This window comes from Choloepus didactylus, chromosome 2 (assembly GCF_015220235.1).
Source record: "Choloepus didactylus isolate mChoDid1 chromosome 2, mChoDid1.pri, whole genome shotgun sequence".
Taxonomy (NCBI): domain Eukaryota; kingdom Metazoa; phylum Chordata; class Mammalia; order Pilosa; family Megalonychidae; genus Choloepus; species Choloepus didactylus.
Window position 1 is genome coordinate 233,337,346 of NC_051308.1, and position 15,351 is coordinate 233,352,696.

A 15,351-nucleotide genomic window follows, 5' to 3' on the forward strand; every position below is an offset into this window, starting at 1 on the left:
CCCACCCTCTATCCATTTCCAAACATTTAAATTCAACTTAGTTAAAAATTATGCACACATTAAGCATCCACTTCACATTTCTACCCACATTCTATTCCAGCAGATTGTTGGAATTTTGATTTGTATTGCATTGAATCTGTAGAACAATTTGGGTAGAATTGACATCTTAATGACATTTAGCTTTCCTATCCATGAACACAGAATGTCTTTCCACCTATTCAGGTCTTCTTTGACTTCTTTTAGCAATGTTTTGTAGTTTTCTGTGTACAGGTCCTTTACAACATTGGTTAAGTTTATTCCTAGATATTTGATTCTTTTAGTTGCTGTTGTAAATGGAATTTTTTCTTAATTACCTCCTCAGATAGCTCATTACTAGTGTGTAGAAACACTACTGATTTTTATGTGTTGATCTTGTATCCCACCACTTTGCTGAAGCTCAAGTAGCTTTATCATAGTTTTCTCAGGATTTCCAAATATAGGATCAGGTCTTCTGCAAACAATGAGTTTTACTTCTTCCTTTCCAATTTGGATGCCTTTTGTTTCTTTTTCCTGCTTGATTGCTCTTGCTAGAACTTCCAGCACAATGTTGAATAACAGTGGTGACAGTGGGCATCTTTGTCGTGTTCCCAATCTTAGAGGGAAGGCTTTTAGTTTCTCATGTTTTAGTAAAATGTTAGCTGTGGGTTTTTCTCAATATGCTTTTTATCACATTGAGGAAGTTTCCCTTGATTCCTACCTTTTGAAGTGTTTTTATCAAGAAAGGATGTTGAAATGTATTGAATGCCTTTTCAGCATCAATTGAGATGATCATGTGATTTTTCCCTTTTGATTTGTTAATGTGTGTATTACATTAATTGATTTTCTTGTGTTGAACCACTGTTGCATACCTGGAATAAAGCATGGTTGGTCATGGTGTATAATTCTTTTAATGTGCCATTGGATTCAATTTGCAAGTATTTTTTGAGAATTTTTACATCTGTATTCATTAGGGAGATTGGTCTGTAGTTTTCCTTTCTTGTAGTATCTGTATCAGATTTTGATATTTGAGTGATGTTATTTTCATAGAATAAGTTAGGTAGTGTTCCCTTTTCTTCAATTTTTTGGAAACATTTGAGCAGGTATGGTGTTACTTCTTCTTGGCATGTTTGGTAAAATTCCACTGTGAAGCCATCTGGTCCTGGGCTTTTCTTTGTAGGGAGGTTTTTGATGACTGATTCAATCTCTTTACTTGTAATTGGTTTCCTGAGGTCTTCTATTTCTTTTCAAGTCAGTATAGGTTGTTCATGTGTTTCTAGGAAATTGTCCATTTCATCTAAGTTATCTAGTTTGTTGGCATACAGTTGTTCATAGTATCCTCTTATTTTTTTTTTATTTCTTTGGGGTCCATGGTAATGACCCCCCTCTCATTTACGATTTTATTTATTTGGATCTTCTCTCTTTTTTACTTTGAAAGTCTAGCTAAGTGTTTGTCTATCTTATTGATCTTCTCAAAGAACCAACTTTTAGTTTTATTGATTCTCTCCATTTTTTGTTTTCTATTTCATTTATTTCAGCTTTAATCTTACTTCTTTTCTTCTTCTTGCTTTGGAATTAGTTTGCTGTTTTTTCTCTAAATTCTTCAGTTGTTCAGTTTGGCCTTTGGTTTTTCTCTTCTTCCTATATAGTGTAGGCATTTAGGGCCATAACTTCCCATCTCAGCACTGCCTTCGCTGCATCCCATAGGTTTTGATATGTTGTAGTCTCATTCTCATTCATCTCAAGATATTTACTGATTTTTCTTGCAATTTCTTCTTGACCCACTGATTGTTTGAGAGTGTGCTGTTTACGCTCCATATATTTGTGAAAGTTTGGTTCTCTGGTTATTATTGATTTCCAGCTTCATTCCATTATGATCAAAGAAAGTGCTTTGAAGAATTTGAATTTTTTTAAATTTATTAAGACCTGTTTTGTGCCCCAGCATATGGTCCATCCTGGGGAATGTTCCATGAGCACTTGAGAAGAATGTATATCCTGCTTTTTTGGGGTACAATGATCTATATCTTTCTGTTAGGTCTAACTCATTTATCATATTACTTATGTTCTCTGTTTCCTTATTGATCCTTTGTCTTGATATTCTATCTATTGAAAGAGTGGTATGTTGAAGTCTCCCACTATAATTGTAGGAATGTCTATTATTCCCTTCAGTTTTGCCATATAGTTAGAGCACTTGATTAGATGCATAAATATTTGTGATTGTTATTTCTTCTTTGTTAATTGCCCCCTTTATTAACATATAGTGTCCTTCTTTGTCTCATAACATTTTTGCATTTAAAGTCCACTTTATCTGATATTAGTACAGCTACCTCAGCTTGTTTTTTGGTTATTGTTTGTGTGGAATAATTTTTCTATTGGTTCATTTTCAACCTATTTGTATCTTTAGGTCTAAAATGATTATCTTGTAAACATGTATAGATAGACCTTTTTTTTTTATCCGTTCTGTATCTTTTGATTAGGAAGTTTAATCCATTAACATTCAGTGTTATCACTGTAAAAGCTGTCCTTACTTCAACCATTTTATCCCTTGGCTTTTATTTTTCAAATCTAGTATTTTTCTTTTTATCCTTTTAGTTATCCTTACTGATAATCATCATTTCTTATACTCTCCTCCAAGACTCTCTGGTCTTTTTCTTTCAACCAGTAGAACTCCTTTTAGTATTTCTTGCAAGGCAGGTCTCTTGTGAACAAATTCTCTCAGCATTTGTTTATCTGTGAAAATTTTAAACTCTCCCTCACTTTTGAAGGATCTCTTTGCTGGATAAAGAATTCTTGGCTGGCAACTTTTCTCTTTCAGATTTATAGACATATTTTACCATTGCCTTCTTGCCTACATGGTGCCTGATGAGTTATTGGTGCTTTATCTTATGTGGCTTCTGTTGTATGTGGTGAATCACTTTTCTCTTGCTGCTTTCAGGATTCTCTCCTTCTCTTCAGCATTCGACAGTCTGATTAGTATATGTCTTGCAGTGTGTCTATTGGAATTTATTCTATCTGGAGTATGTTGGGATTCTTTGATTTGCATATTTATGTCTTTTATAAGGGTTGGGAAATTTTCTGCAATTATTTCCTCAAATAACCTTCCTGGCCCTTTACACTTCTCTTCTCCTTCTGGGACATTTATGATTCTCATATTTGTGTGCTTTATGTTGTCAATAATTTCCCTGACATCTAATTAAAAATTTTCAGTTTTTCTCCATTTGTTCTTTTGTGCATTCAAATTAGTTTGCTTTGTCCTCTAGTTCACTTATTCTTCTGCCTCTTCAAATCTGCTCTTGTGTGTCTCTAGTATATTTTTAACTTGATCTACAGTATCTTTCATTTCTGAAAGATCTGCTATTTTTCTATTCTTTCAAATTCTTCTTCATGCTCTTCTAGTGTTTTCTTGATATACTTTCTCTCTTTAACCATCTCATTGAAGTTATTTAGGAGATTTATTTGAACATCTTTTATTAGTTGTTCCAAATTCTGCATCTCTAACTTTTTCCTTTGATCATTTGGCTTGACCATATCTTCTTGTTTCTTCATGTGCCTTGTGATTTTGATTAGTTTCTTGGCATCTGATTATCTCGATAAGATTATTTTGAAAGTTGATTTCCCTTGTTTGTCTATGATTTTGTTGCTGCTTGAGTTGGTATTGAAAGTCTTCTTTACCAGTTTGTTTTCCAGTAGTTCCCAGCCAAACCAGGTCCAGGGTTTCACATGGGGGTTGCAACCCCTTTCGGAAGGCTGTTAGATGCTGGGCAGAAAAGCAGCTTCCCAGATTGTACTTTCCCAGTCTTCCCACCAGATGGCACTCATGGGCCACCTATTCCCCATAGCCCCACTTCTCCTTAACTGCAGCAGCCTCTGGGCAGGGTCTAGACCAGGTCCGAGTCCAGTACCAGGCTGCTTGTTTCAGAGGGTCACACTGCCTGGCCAACTAGTAGCTCAGGGCTAAACTGTTTCTCCCTGTTTTCCTGAGGGGAGGGATTTCCTGTCTCTCCCAGGTCTGGGTGTGCTGGAATCCACTGGCTCTGGGGGTGGAGGTTGGGAACTGTGCACTGCAGCAAAGACTCTGTTTGTGGGTACAATGGACCTGGTGGTCCCCAGCTCCTCCTGCGAGGAAAGACCTTGGTCTATGGGACTTAGAGGTTCAACTTCACCAGCTAGCAGCTGGCCCAGGAATTCATGGCTTGACACCAGCCAGCAAAACCCAGGCCAGTGCATAGCTGCAGCCTCAGGGTGGGGGAAGGGCACCTGCCATTGCAATGCAGCTCCCTCCCTCACCCAGCCTCTGCTCGTGTACCCAACCAAGCCATGAGCATCCTGGTCCCCATGAGAGAAACCGGGCTGTGTGTCCCAGAGAGTATCCCTCACCAGCCATCAGATCAGCATGGCTCAGGGCCTCAGGGGTAGTTGTGATTGAGTACACTCACTCCTGTTTCTCCATCATAGTTTCTCCACCTTTTCATCCAGCTCTTCCTTATATATTGCAGTGATCCTTCCTCTGTCCCCCAAGCACTGGAACTGCTGCTTTGGAGCATCCTTCTTTTTTTAATGTAGGTGTTTAGGACTATAAATTTCCCTCTCAGCACTGCCTTTGCAGCATCACAAATGGTTTGGTATGTTGTGTTCTCATTTTTGTTAGTCTTGAGATATTTACAAATTTTTGTTGCAATTTCATCTTTGACCCATTGATTAAGAGTGTGTTAACTTCCATGTATTTGTGAATGTTCCTGTCCTCTACCTGTTACTGATTTCCAGCTTCGTTCTGCTATGATCAGAGAAAGTGCTGTGTAAAATTTCAATCTTTTTAAATTTATTGAGATTTGTTTTGGCCTGGAGAATGATCCATGGGCTCTTGAGAAGAATGTAAATTCTGCTCTTTGGGGGAGTAATGACCTGTAAATATCTGTTAGGTCCAGTTCACTTATCATTTTATTCAAGTTCTTTACTTCCTTATTGATCCTCTGCCTTGATATTCTATTTCTTGATGAGAGTGGTGTATTGAAGTATTTAACTATTATTTTAGAGACATCTGTTTCTCCCCTCAATTTTGCCAGAGTTTGCTTCTTGTATTTGGGGGCATTCTGGTTAGGTCCATAAATATTTATGATTGTTATTTCTTCTTGGTGGATTGCCCCTTTTATTAATATATAATGTCCTTCCTTGTCTCTTATAATATTTTCGTATTTGAAGTCTATTTTGTCTGATATTAGTATAGCTACCCCAGCTCTTTTTTTGGTTTCTGTTTGTATGGAATATCTTCTTCCAGCCTTTTACTTTCTACCTATTTGTATCCTTAGGTTTAGGGGGAGTCTCTTGTAAACAGCATGCAGATGGATCATATTTTTAAAATCTATTATGCCAATCTGTGCCTTTTGATTGGAGAGTTTAGTCCATTTTATCCTTTGGCTTTTATATACCTTTTTGTCTCTCTTTTATTCCTTTAGTTACCCTTATGATTTTGGTAGGATAATCTTCATTCCTACATTCTCCTCCAAGCCTCTCTCTCCTATATTTTCTTTCCAGTTTGCAAAACTCCCTTTTTATTTCTTGTAGGGCAGGACTCTTGTTAATGAACTCTCTTAGTTTCTGTTTATCTGTGAGTATTTTAAACTCTCCCTCAATTTTTTTCATGCATGTCTTTATTTTACCTACTCATACACTGGATAAAGGGGATGTCAGCCCCAAGGTTTGTTTTTTTTTTTTTTTTTATCATTTTATTGAGATATATTCACATACCACGCAGTCATACAAAACAAATCGTACTTTCGATTGTTTACAGTACCATTACATAGTTGTACATTCATCACCTAAATCAATCCCTGACACCTTCATTAGCACACACACAAAAATAACAAGAATAGTAATTAGAGTGAAAAAGAGCAATTGAAGTAAAAAAGAACACTGGGTACCTTTGTCTGTTTGTTTCCTTCCCCTATTTTTCTACTCATCCATCCATAAACTAGACAAAGTGGAGTGTGGTCCTTATGGCTTTCCCAATCCCATTGTCACCCCTCATAAGCTACATTTTTATACAACTGTCTTCGAGATTCATGGGTTCTGGGTTGTAGTTTGATAGTTTCAGGTATCCACCACCAGCTACCCCAATTCTTTAGAACCTAAAAAAGGTTGTCTAAAGTGTGCGTAAGAGTGCCCACCAGAGTGATCTCTCGGCTCGTTTTGGAATCTCTCTGCCACTGAAGCTTATTTCATTTCCTTTCACATCCCCCTTTTGGTCAAGAAGATGTTCTCCATCCCACGATGCCGGGTCTACATTCCTCCCCGGGAGTCATATTCCACGTTGCCAGGGAGATTCACTTCCCTGGGTGTCTGATCCCATGTAGGGGGGAGGGCAGTGATTTCACCTTTCAAGTTGGCTTAGCCAGAGAGAGAGGGCCACATCTGAGCAACAAAGAGGCATTCAGGAGGAGACTCTTAGGCACAAATACAGGGAGGCCTAGCCTCTCCTTTGCAGCAACCGTCTTCCCAAGGGTAAAACTTATGGTAGAGGGCTCAACCCATCAAACCACCAGTCCCCTATGTCTGTGGTCATGTTAGCAACCATGGAGGTGGGGTAGGCGAATACCCCTGCATTCTCCACAGGCTCCTCAAGGAGCCCCAAGGTTTTTACAATCACCTGGTCACAAGGTAAAAACTATATATTTATATCATTATCAAGGATTAAGGCTACTGGATTATAGTTCAGCATTATCAGGTGTTTCCTTCTGGTGACTCTAATACATGAGAAATGAAAATGAAATATCTATATAATGAGTCAGTAGTCATAATCATTTGTTAAATCCATTGCAACTGCTCCCTCTCATTTGATCATTCTCTCAGTCTTCAGGGATATCTGGACAATGACCATTCTAACTTCTTTGTGCTGAAAAGGAGTGTTGACATTATGGGGTAGAGGAGTGAAACTGGTTGATGTTCTTGGAGGGACTGGTACCTCTGGGTTTCAGGGCTTATCTGGCATAGGAACAATCTGTAGGCTTTAAATTTCTGAAAAAATAAACTTAATAAGTAAAACTTTTATATAGAGTCCTAGATAGAGCCCAGGGTATCCTTTAGTGTTTTCAGAAATATTGTTGTTTTGGGCTTGGTGTACTGTGGCAGATTGTAATATTTGGCTGAAGTTTGCATAAGAATAACCTCCAGAATGACCTTGTGACTCTATTTGAAATCTCTTAGCCACTGAAACTTTATTTTGTTTCATTTCTTTGCCCCCTTTAAGTCAAGAACATATTGTCAATCCCATGATGCCAGGGCTAGGCTCAACCCTGGGTGTCTTGTCCCACGTTGCCAGGGAGACTTAAACCTACACGAGTCATGTCCCATGTGTGTGTGTGTGTTGGGAGTGGGTGTGGTGAGTTTATTTCCAGTTTGGCTTAGAGAGACAGGCTACATCTGAGCAAAAAAAGAGGTTCACTGGGGCTGCCTCTTAGGTATAATCATAAGTAGGCTTAGCTTTGCCTTTACAGAAATAAGTCTCATAAGGGCAAGCCTCAAGATCGAGGGCTTGGTTTATTAAATTGGGAGTCCCTAATGCTTGTGAGAATATCAGGAGTTCCCCATGTGGAGAAGTTTAATAGTTTCACCTATTTTCTCTAGTCCCGCAAGGGACTTTGCAAATACTTTTTTATTTTCTGCCCCAAATACTCTGGAATGTATCAGTGTATTAACCTGTACAGAATAAAAAAATCTCACTCCCTATTCTAGGTTCCATGTGATTAGGTTGTTTGAATAAACTGACCAGACAGGTTAAATTAGTGTGCTACAGAGAATTTAAATTTTGGATAAAATAAACATTTCTTCCTTTGCTCTTACACAGATGTTGAAGTTTTAACATACAGACAATATCATAGACCATACAATATTTGTCCTCTCCCTCAATTTTGAAGGATATTGTTATCCAGCTAAAGAATTTTTGGCTGGCAGTTTTTCTCTTTCAGTACCTTAAGTTTTGCATACCACCTCCATGATTTCTGATGAGAAATCCACACTTAATCTTATTGCAGTTTCCTTGTAAGTGATGAATCACTTTTATCTTGCTGCTTTCAGAATTCTTTCTCTTTGGCAGTTGATGTTCTGATTAGTATGTATCTCAGAGTGAGTGTATCAGGGTTTATTCTATTTGGAGTACATTGAGCTTCTTGGATTTGCATCTTCATGTCTTTGGAAGGGTTGGGAAATTTTAGGCTATTATTTCCTCAAATATTCTTTCTGGCCCTTTTCCCTTCTATTCTCCTTCTGGGACACCCATGATGCATATGTTGTTCACTTCATGTTGTCAATCATTTCCCTGGGACCCTACTCATTTTCCCATTCTTTTATCCATCTGTTCTTTTGTCTGTTTAAATTTGGACACTTTGTCTTCTAGTTCACTGATCCTTTCTTCTACCTCTTCATATCTGCTCTTCTGTATCTATAGTTTATTTTTAATTTCATCTATTGTATCTTTCATTCCCATAAGATCTGATATTTTTCTTTGTATGTTTTCAAATATTTTTATGCTTATCCAGTGTCTTCTTAATGTCCTTTATCTCTTTGGCCATCTCATTGAAGTTGTTTAGGAAATTTGTATGAACATCTTTGATTAGTTGTTCAAAATTCTGTATCTCCTCTGACTTGTTAATTTGATCATTTGGCTTGGCTGTATCTTCTTGTTTCTTAGAATGTCTTGTACTTTTTTTGCTGGTATCTGGGCATCTGATTATCTTGATAAGATTATTCTGAAAGTTGGTTTCCCTCTCTTGTCTAAGATTTTTTTTGTTGACCAGGTCTGTGTTAGAGCTCTTATTTAGCACTGGTTTGTCAGTGTTTCCCAGCCAAAACAGGGCCAGGGTCCCATGTGGGAGATATAGACCAGTTCCAGAGGGCCCTGGAGAGAGGGTAGGAAAGCAGTTTCCCAAGACTGCACCATCCTGCCTTCCCAGTAGATGGTGCTCTTTGGCAACCTATTAACTTATTCCTCATGACCCTACAAAGGCAAGTTATCTTTTAGCCCTTTGTCCCCTCTGCTTCTAAGATGGGTAGAAATAATAGCACTGTGGCACTGTGGGTGCCTGTCTGGAAAGGACCAAGGCTGCGGACCCAGAGGATCAATGTCTCCAGCCAATAGTTGGATCAGAGCTGTGCCACATCCTCCTCTGTTCCTGGAGGGAGGGCTTCCCTCCTCCCCAGTCTACAGCAGCCAGCTGGGAAAGAACAAGGCTAACCTGAAGTTGTTGGCCTCGAGGGTGGAGGATGGGTGCTGGGAGCTGTGGCTAAGTTGTCATTCACTGCATTTTCTCCATAGCAGTTTCTCCATTGCAGTTTCACCTTTTTTTGGTCCAGTTCTTCCTTGTGCAATGGTCCTTCCCTGGTCTCCCAAGCCCCAGAACAGCTGCTTTGGACAGTTTCTGCCTGTTCCCTAGGTATTTGTTGTGCAGCAATGAGTTCTGTCTCTCCTTATTCCACCATCTTCCCAGAAGTCTCCCTTATACTCATTTTGCATTAACTCTCCCTCTGCCCCCCACCCCTGGTAACTTGTACTCCACTTTCTGCCTCTTTGAGTTTGCCTATTCTCTGATATTTTCATTGTGGTAGCATAGGGCTTAAATTTAACATCCTAAATCTGTAAAATCTCATTTGCTTTGATACCAACTTAACAACTTGAAAAGCATACATAACACTTTCATGTTCCTATGCCCTTCAATTTTTAAAAACATATTTTTAATAGCTCCTTTAAAGCTACTTCCTACTAAATCCAACATCTGGATTGGGCCACCTCAGGTTTGCTTTCTATGGATTATTTTCTTTACTATGTGTTATATTTTCCTGTTTCATTGTATGTCTGATAATATCTTATTGTGTACTGGACATTTTGAATGACATGGTTTAGAGGCTCTGGATTCTGTTTTCTTCCTCTGATGAGTGTTAATTTTTGTTCTTTTAAGCAGTTCAATTATTCACTGATCATCTTGAATTTGTGTAGGCTTGGTTTTTCACTTTGTTAGGGCAGATTTGTGAAAATCCCAAATGTTTCCAACCTCTCTAACTTGGCAGGACTCAAATTCCAAATTCTCTTTCTCCTGCGGATCTTGGTTGTCAACTTGTTAGGGAAGTTCTATAGTCAGCCTTCCAGCCCACCTCATTTTTAAGTTTTCCACACAGGCAACCCATTTATTTACATATTAGCCATGGCTGCCTTCATGCTACAATGGCATTATTGAGTAGTTTTGACAGAGACCATATGGCCTGAATAGCTAAAAATATTTACTATCTGGCCTTTTAAAGAAAAAGTTTGCCAACTCCTGCCCTAGAGCATGGTCCTAACTCCTAAGGCTTATAAGGTATGGCTTTTCTGTTGTCACTTGGATGCTCAGTGTTATTTATATATATAATTGGAGTCTCTTTATTGTTGCTGTACTCCACTGTTGACCTCCAGTATCTCTTGTCCTCTCAACCCTGTAGGCCTCTCTAGTAAGGCTTGGATAATCTTACCCTGTGCATGTGCAGCCTAGCCCTTGACCAAGGACTGGCAGACCTCCACATGGTCTTCTGCCCTTTCCCCACTGTGGGTATAGCTTCCTTCTTTCTGGTGTCCTGACCCCCACCTTCCAGTTGCTTGAGCTGCCCTGAACTCTGACCTCTACCTCTTCAGTTCAGTAGGTCTTCAGTGCTCTGCATTGTCTAGCTTGCTGTACCCAACTTTTGGGAACTATCCTCTGGCAGAATGCCAGAGCAACTGTGGGACTCACCTTGAGAGTTCCTTTATCTGGGGGAACATGCTCTAATGTCTGAAAAAGTTCCCTCATATATTTTGTCCAGTTTTATGGTTTTTTTTTGTTTTTTTTTTAGTAGGAGGTTTAGTCTGCTAATATCCTTATTCTATCCTTACACTTAATGAATAGTTTTGCTGGGTATAGAATTTTAGATTGGTGTATTAGTTAAGGAATAGACCCTAATATATTACAGTTTAAACAAGATAGGAATTTATTTCTTTCTCATGTTGACAGTTCAGATGAAGCTGGCAGGGAGACAATTATGCTCCACAAGTTTGCCTAGGCCCCCAGTTCACTTCCAACTTACTCTTCCGCCATTCCCTAGGTTATCCCTAAGCTGACTTACAAGCAACATATCTAAATTCAAGAGCCCAGAAAGGGGAAAGAGAAGAAAATGGAGGGCAAACAATGTCCTTAAAAATCATGGTCCAGAATGTTTACACACATTCTGCTCAAATACTGTTGCCTCTGTGGGGTAGAACTACTTTCTGGTTCATCTTTTTTACACAGGCCATTGTCTTTTGGGGTCCTAAATTTACACAGGGGTCTAGATCCAATCTTCCATCATGGGAGGGCTCTGGGATTTGTTTTCTGTCTTTTGTGTATGAGGCCCATTAAAACCCAACATTCCAGGCCCTAGGGATAGGCTGAGGCCCTAGCAGAGGCATAAGTTTCAGCCCTTGGTTACCTCTCTAAGGGCTTCCCAACACTCTGAGTAGCATGCCAACCTTTCACCACTGCCTACAAAGCCCCGGATGATCTGGCCTTGCCATCTGGCTGCCCACATCCCCTCCACTTTCTCCCTCACATTCCAGCCCCTCTGGCCTTCTTGCTGTTCCTGGAGCTCACCAAGCTGTTTCTCACCTGCTGTTTTTTTCACATGCTATTCCCTCTGCCTGGAAGACTCTTCCAGATACCCGTTTGGCTTGCTCCTTCCCCCCTTTCAAGATTCTCTTCAAATGTCATCTCCTCTGAAACTGCTGACCATTGTGGTCAAAATAGCTCCTTGTTTCTATCCCTAACCCTGCTTTTATTTTCCCTCAGAGCACCCATCACTGCTGACACAGATACCTTATTTTAACTGATTTGTTTATGGTCTGACTTTTCAGGGAGTAGGAATGAGGGAAGGGAGTACATGGGGAAAGAGGGAGAGTCAATACCAGGAACCTATGACAGATGGCTCAGAACTGTTAGGGGCAGAAATGTGCAAGTCTGTATGTTTCAGCCACCATCTCTGTTGGTCAAGGGTGGCTCCCACAGGTATTTAACTCCCCTGCACTTCTGGATTGCACATGCATTCAAGAAGCCCCAGGTAGGAAGCAAGAGGCTCATGCCTTAGGTAAGACCGCTCAGATTGTCCCTATGGAAAGCTGTTAGAATGAAGCACATTCTGCTCACATACTTTCAGCCTCTGTGGGGAGGTGATGGCTGTGGCAGTGGCTGATGTAAGAGGTGGGGCCCATAGGCTATGATACAGGGACCCTGTATGGATGTCTCCTTCACCACTCTTTCCCAAGCACCTAGAAGAGTGGCCAGCACACAGTGAACACTCAATGAATATTTGTTGAATGAATGAATGAATGAATGAATGATGCTGCAGACTAGTGGGGGAAAGGCAAGTAGTAACAAGTTAAGCAAATCAAGTGGGCTTTGTGTTATGGTGGAGTGAGTACAGGTTGTCAGGGGGCCTGCAGCAGGGAGCCTATCCAGTCTGCAGGAGGACAGAGGACTCTCTGGAGATGGTTCTTAAGCTGAAATCTGGAAGCTGAGCAGAAGTTAATTGCACAGGTTATTTACAAGGCACTTGCACATCTAAGTAAAATTACCAGTGACAGTGACAAAGCTGTTTCCATGCACCAGACATTACTAAGTGCTTGATGGGTCTTGTTAGTTAATCCTTGTACTTTAACCCTATAGTATGTGGACCCTTCTATCCCTATTTTACTAAGGGGAAACCTGAAGCTTGAAGTCAAGCAACTTGCAGTGACAGGACAGAGATAACAATATTCCCCCATTTCACATAAGGGTGACTGAGGCCCAGAGCAGGGCATTGACTTGCCTCTGGTCACAAGGAAGTTAGTGGTGGAACCTGGACTAGAACCCAGGTTCTCCCAACTCCTGGGCTTATGTTCCTCCTCCAGAGCTGGCCAGAAAGAACAGGGGCTCAGAAGGAGTGGACAGAGGGTGAACTAAACACAGCAGGCTGAACTGGGTGGGTACTGCCTCCCCAGGTATTACCAGAAGAAGCTGAAGGAAGGCACCTGCAAGGCCCGAGACATGGAATCGGCCATAGGCCGGCTGCGGTCCCGGAAGAAGCTTCCCTACAACCCCCAGCAGGCAGACGTCTTAGAAGTCCCAGAACGAAGGGTCCTGAGGATCCTGAGCCGGCTAAAGCAGCAGAATTATGGTGAGGGCCCTGGGCATGGTGGGCAGAGGCAGGGTGGGGGCCCTGCTCTCCTGCCCACCTGGCCTCCACAGTCAGACCCAGGTAGCTGAGAGGCCTCCTGGTTTACCACTTTGGGCTCACCCAAGAACATCAGTACAATGGGGCTGACAGTCACCATCCAACATCCAGGCCCAGGACTCTTCTCCTCCAACCTTAGAGGCTGGATGGCGAAGGGAGCAGCCAGGCAGAGAGATTAACAATCCCAGCTCACCCTTTATTGAGCACCCACTGGTCCCTGCAGATGCACCAGAATTTAATCCTCAAAATTATTTATTTACCCACTTTACAGAAGAGGAAACTGAAGCTCAGGAAATTTAAGTAATTTGTCCATGACCCCATAGCTGGTGTGTCAGAAATGGGGGTGGTTACACCCAGGTCTGACTCAAAAATCTGTGCTCTCTCCATTGGGCAAAGGCTGCCTTCCTGTAAGGTTAGGTATCATTTATTAGGCTCCCACTGCATGCCAAGTGATGGGCTAGGAGTTTTCCAGTCTGTAGAGCTGGGTAATTGAAGTGTGTTAGTTGTGTCCATCAGACTGCCAGGACCCTTATCAGAGACAAGGGCTCCTTTCAAAGTGATGTTAATTGATACCTCTGCTTGGCATTCAGTCAGGTGCTTTGAATATATCGTCTCTTTAATCCTCACCATCAGCTCTGTAAGGTGGGTACCACTATCATCTCCAGCTCACAGAGGCACTGAGAGGTTAAGTAACTTGCCCAAACCCACCCAGCTAATTAAGTGGCAGAGCTGGGATTTCACCTTAGAAGGGACTGTGCTGTGAAGGAGTCCCCTTCTGTCTTCCTTCCCAGCTGCCAACCTGCAGAGCCCCTATGCCCAGGTGCCCTGCATCCCACTCTGCCCGCGGCTGGACAAGAAAACGACCCGTCGGAAACAGGGCAACCACTACGTGCTGGACCAGTGTGCCACGAGCCTGGGCCCGGACATCCACAGCCTCTTCTTCCAGTCGGGATCTCAAGGAGGCAGGTGGGCACCGAGAGCAAAATCCCTTCCCAGGCCCATACACCATCTTCCTTTCCCATGAAAGGAAGCCCAGGAGAATCCACCCTTCCAGATGATGCCTGGGAGACAGCTTGCTCCAGGGACAAAGAGGAAAGGGTAGAAAGGAAAAGAAATGTACCAAGTGGAATGTTTCTCTGAAGCCAGCGTACTTACACCTTTATGTGCCCAGGACTCAGGGTGTAACTCCAAACCCCTCTGCCCAAGTCTGATTCCACGTTAGAAGTAGCAGGAACATGCTCAGCAGCTGGGCTGGGCGAAGCTTCCCCTGCTGTAGTCCCATTCCAGGTGCTGGAGTAAAGGAACTCAGACTTGAAATCAGGCCCCAGAGCCTGAATGCTGCTGCTCCCATTGTTTCTGAGGGGAGGGCCCCTCTCCCCTTGGGCCTTTGGAAATGGCTCATTTCCAGGTAGGACTTTGGGGAGAGGACCAAACATTTCCCAGCCTCTGCTCTGCTCCTTCCCCAGGGAATATAGTTCTGATGGCCGAAAATGGCTCAGTTCCACGCCAGCTCGAACCTACTGACCCTCTGGAGTACTCACTCCAAGGCAGATGTTCCATCGGGGCAAGGGCTGCTGCTGGATTTTGCTTTTGCGGCCTGGTAAGCCAATAAACTCCAAGAGCCTCAGCCTCCATGCCCGGTGCCAGGAAAGGTCCCAGGTCATCAGCCCTCCATTTGGCTTTCAGAGTACAGGGCTCCAGTCTCTCCAGGATTAAGAGCCCCTGAGGCAAGGCTAGCCTCACTGCCCTGCCCAGGATCTGGGCTCCTGCTAGAGCTCCCCTGTACTGTCCACCGTGCCCCAGTGGAAAGTCTTTACCTTCTATGGACTCTCAAGGCACAGAGCCCCCGCAGATGGACTAGGAGCCCTACAAGGGTGGGAATCTTTTTTTCCACCACTTGCTCAAAGAGGATGGTGAATATAAGGAAAGTGCATGGGAGAGACCCTGGTCCTTCAAACTGTTCTCTCAATGTCAACAACAGAGGCCTAAGAACCAGGGGTCTCTGTCCCCTGCAGCCCTAAGGGGTGGGTCCTTGTCCCCCAGCCCACACACCATCCCGGGTCCATTTTTCCAGCAAAGAGAATGAGTCCCTCCCTG

The 15,351-nt window shown here is 42.2% G+C and overlaps 1 protein-coding gene across 1 annotated transcript in view; it reads left to right on the forward strand.

Moving 5' to 3' along the window:
• SPATA21 (spermatogenesis associated 21) overlaps window positions 1–14,778 on the forward strand; it is a 55,161-nt gene extending 40,383 nt beyond the window's left edge. Inside the window, 3 exon segments of the mRNA XM_037810437.1 lie at window positions 13,022–13,197; window positions 14,046–14,220; window positions 14,721–14,778. Coding sequence (XP_037666365.1) covers window positions 13,022–13,197; window positions 14,046–14,220; window positions 14,721–14,778 — 409 coding nt within the window.
• The last annotated feature ends 573 nt before the right edge of the window (window positions 14,779–15,351 follow it).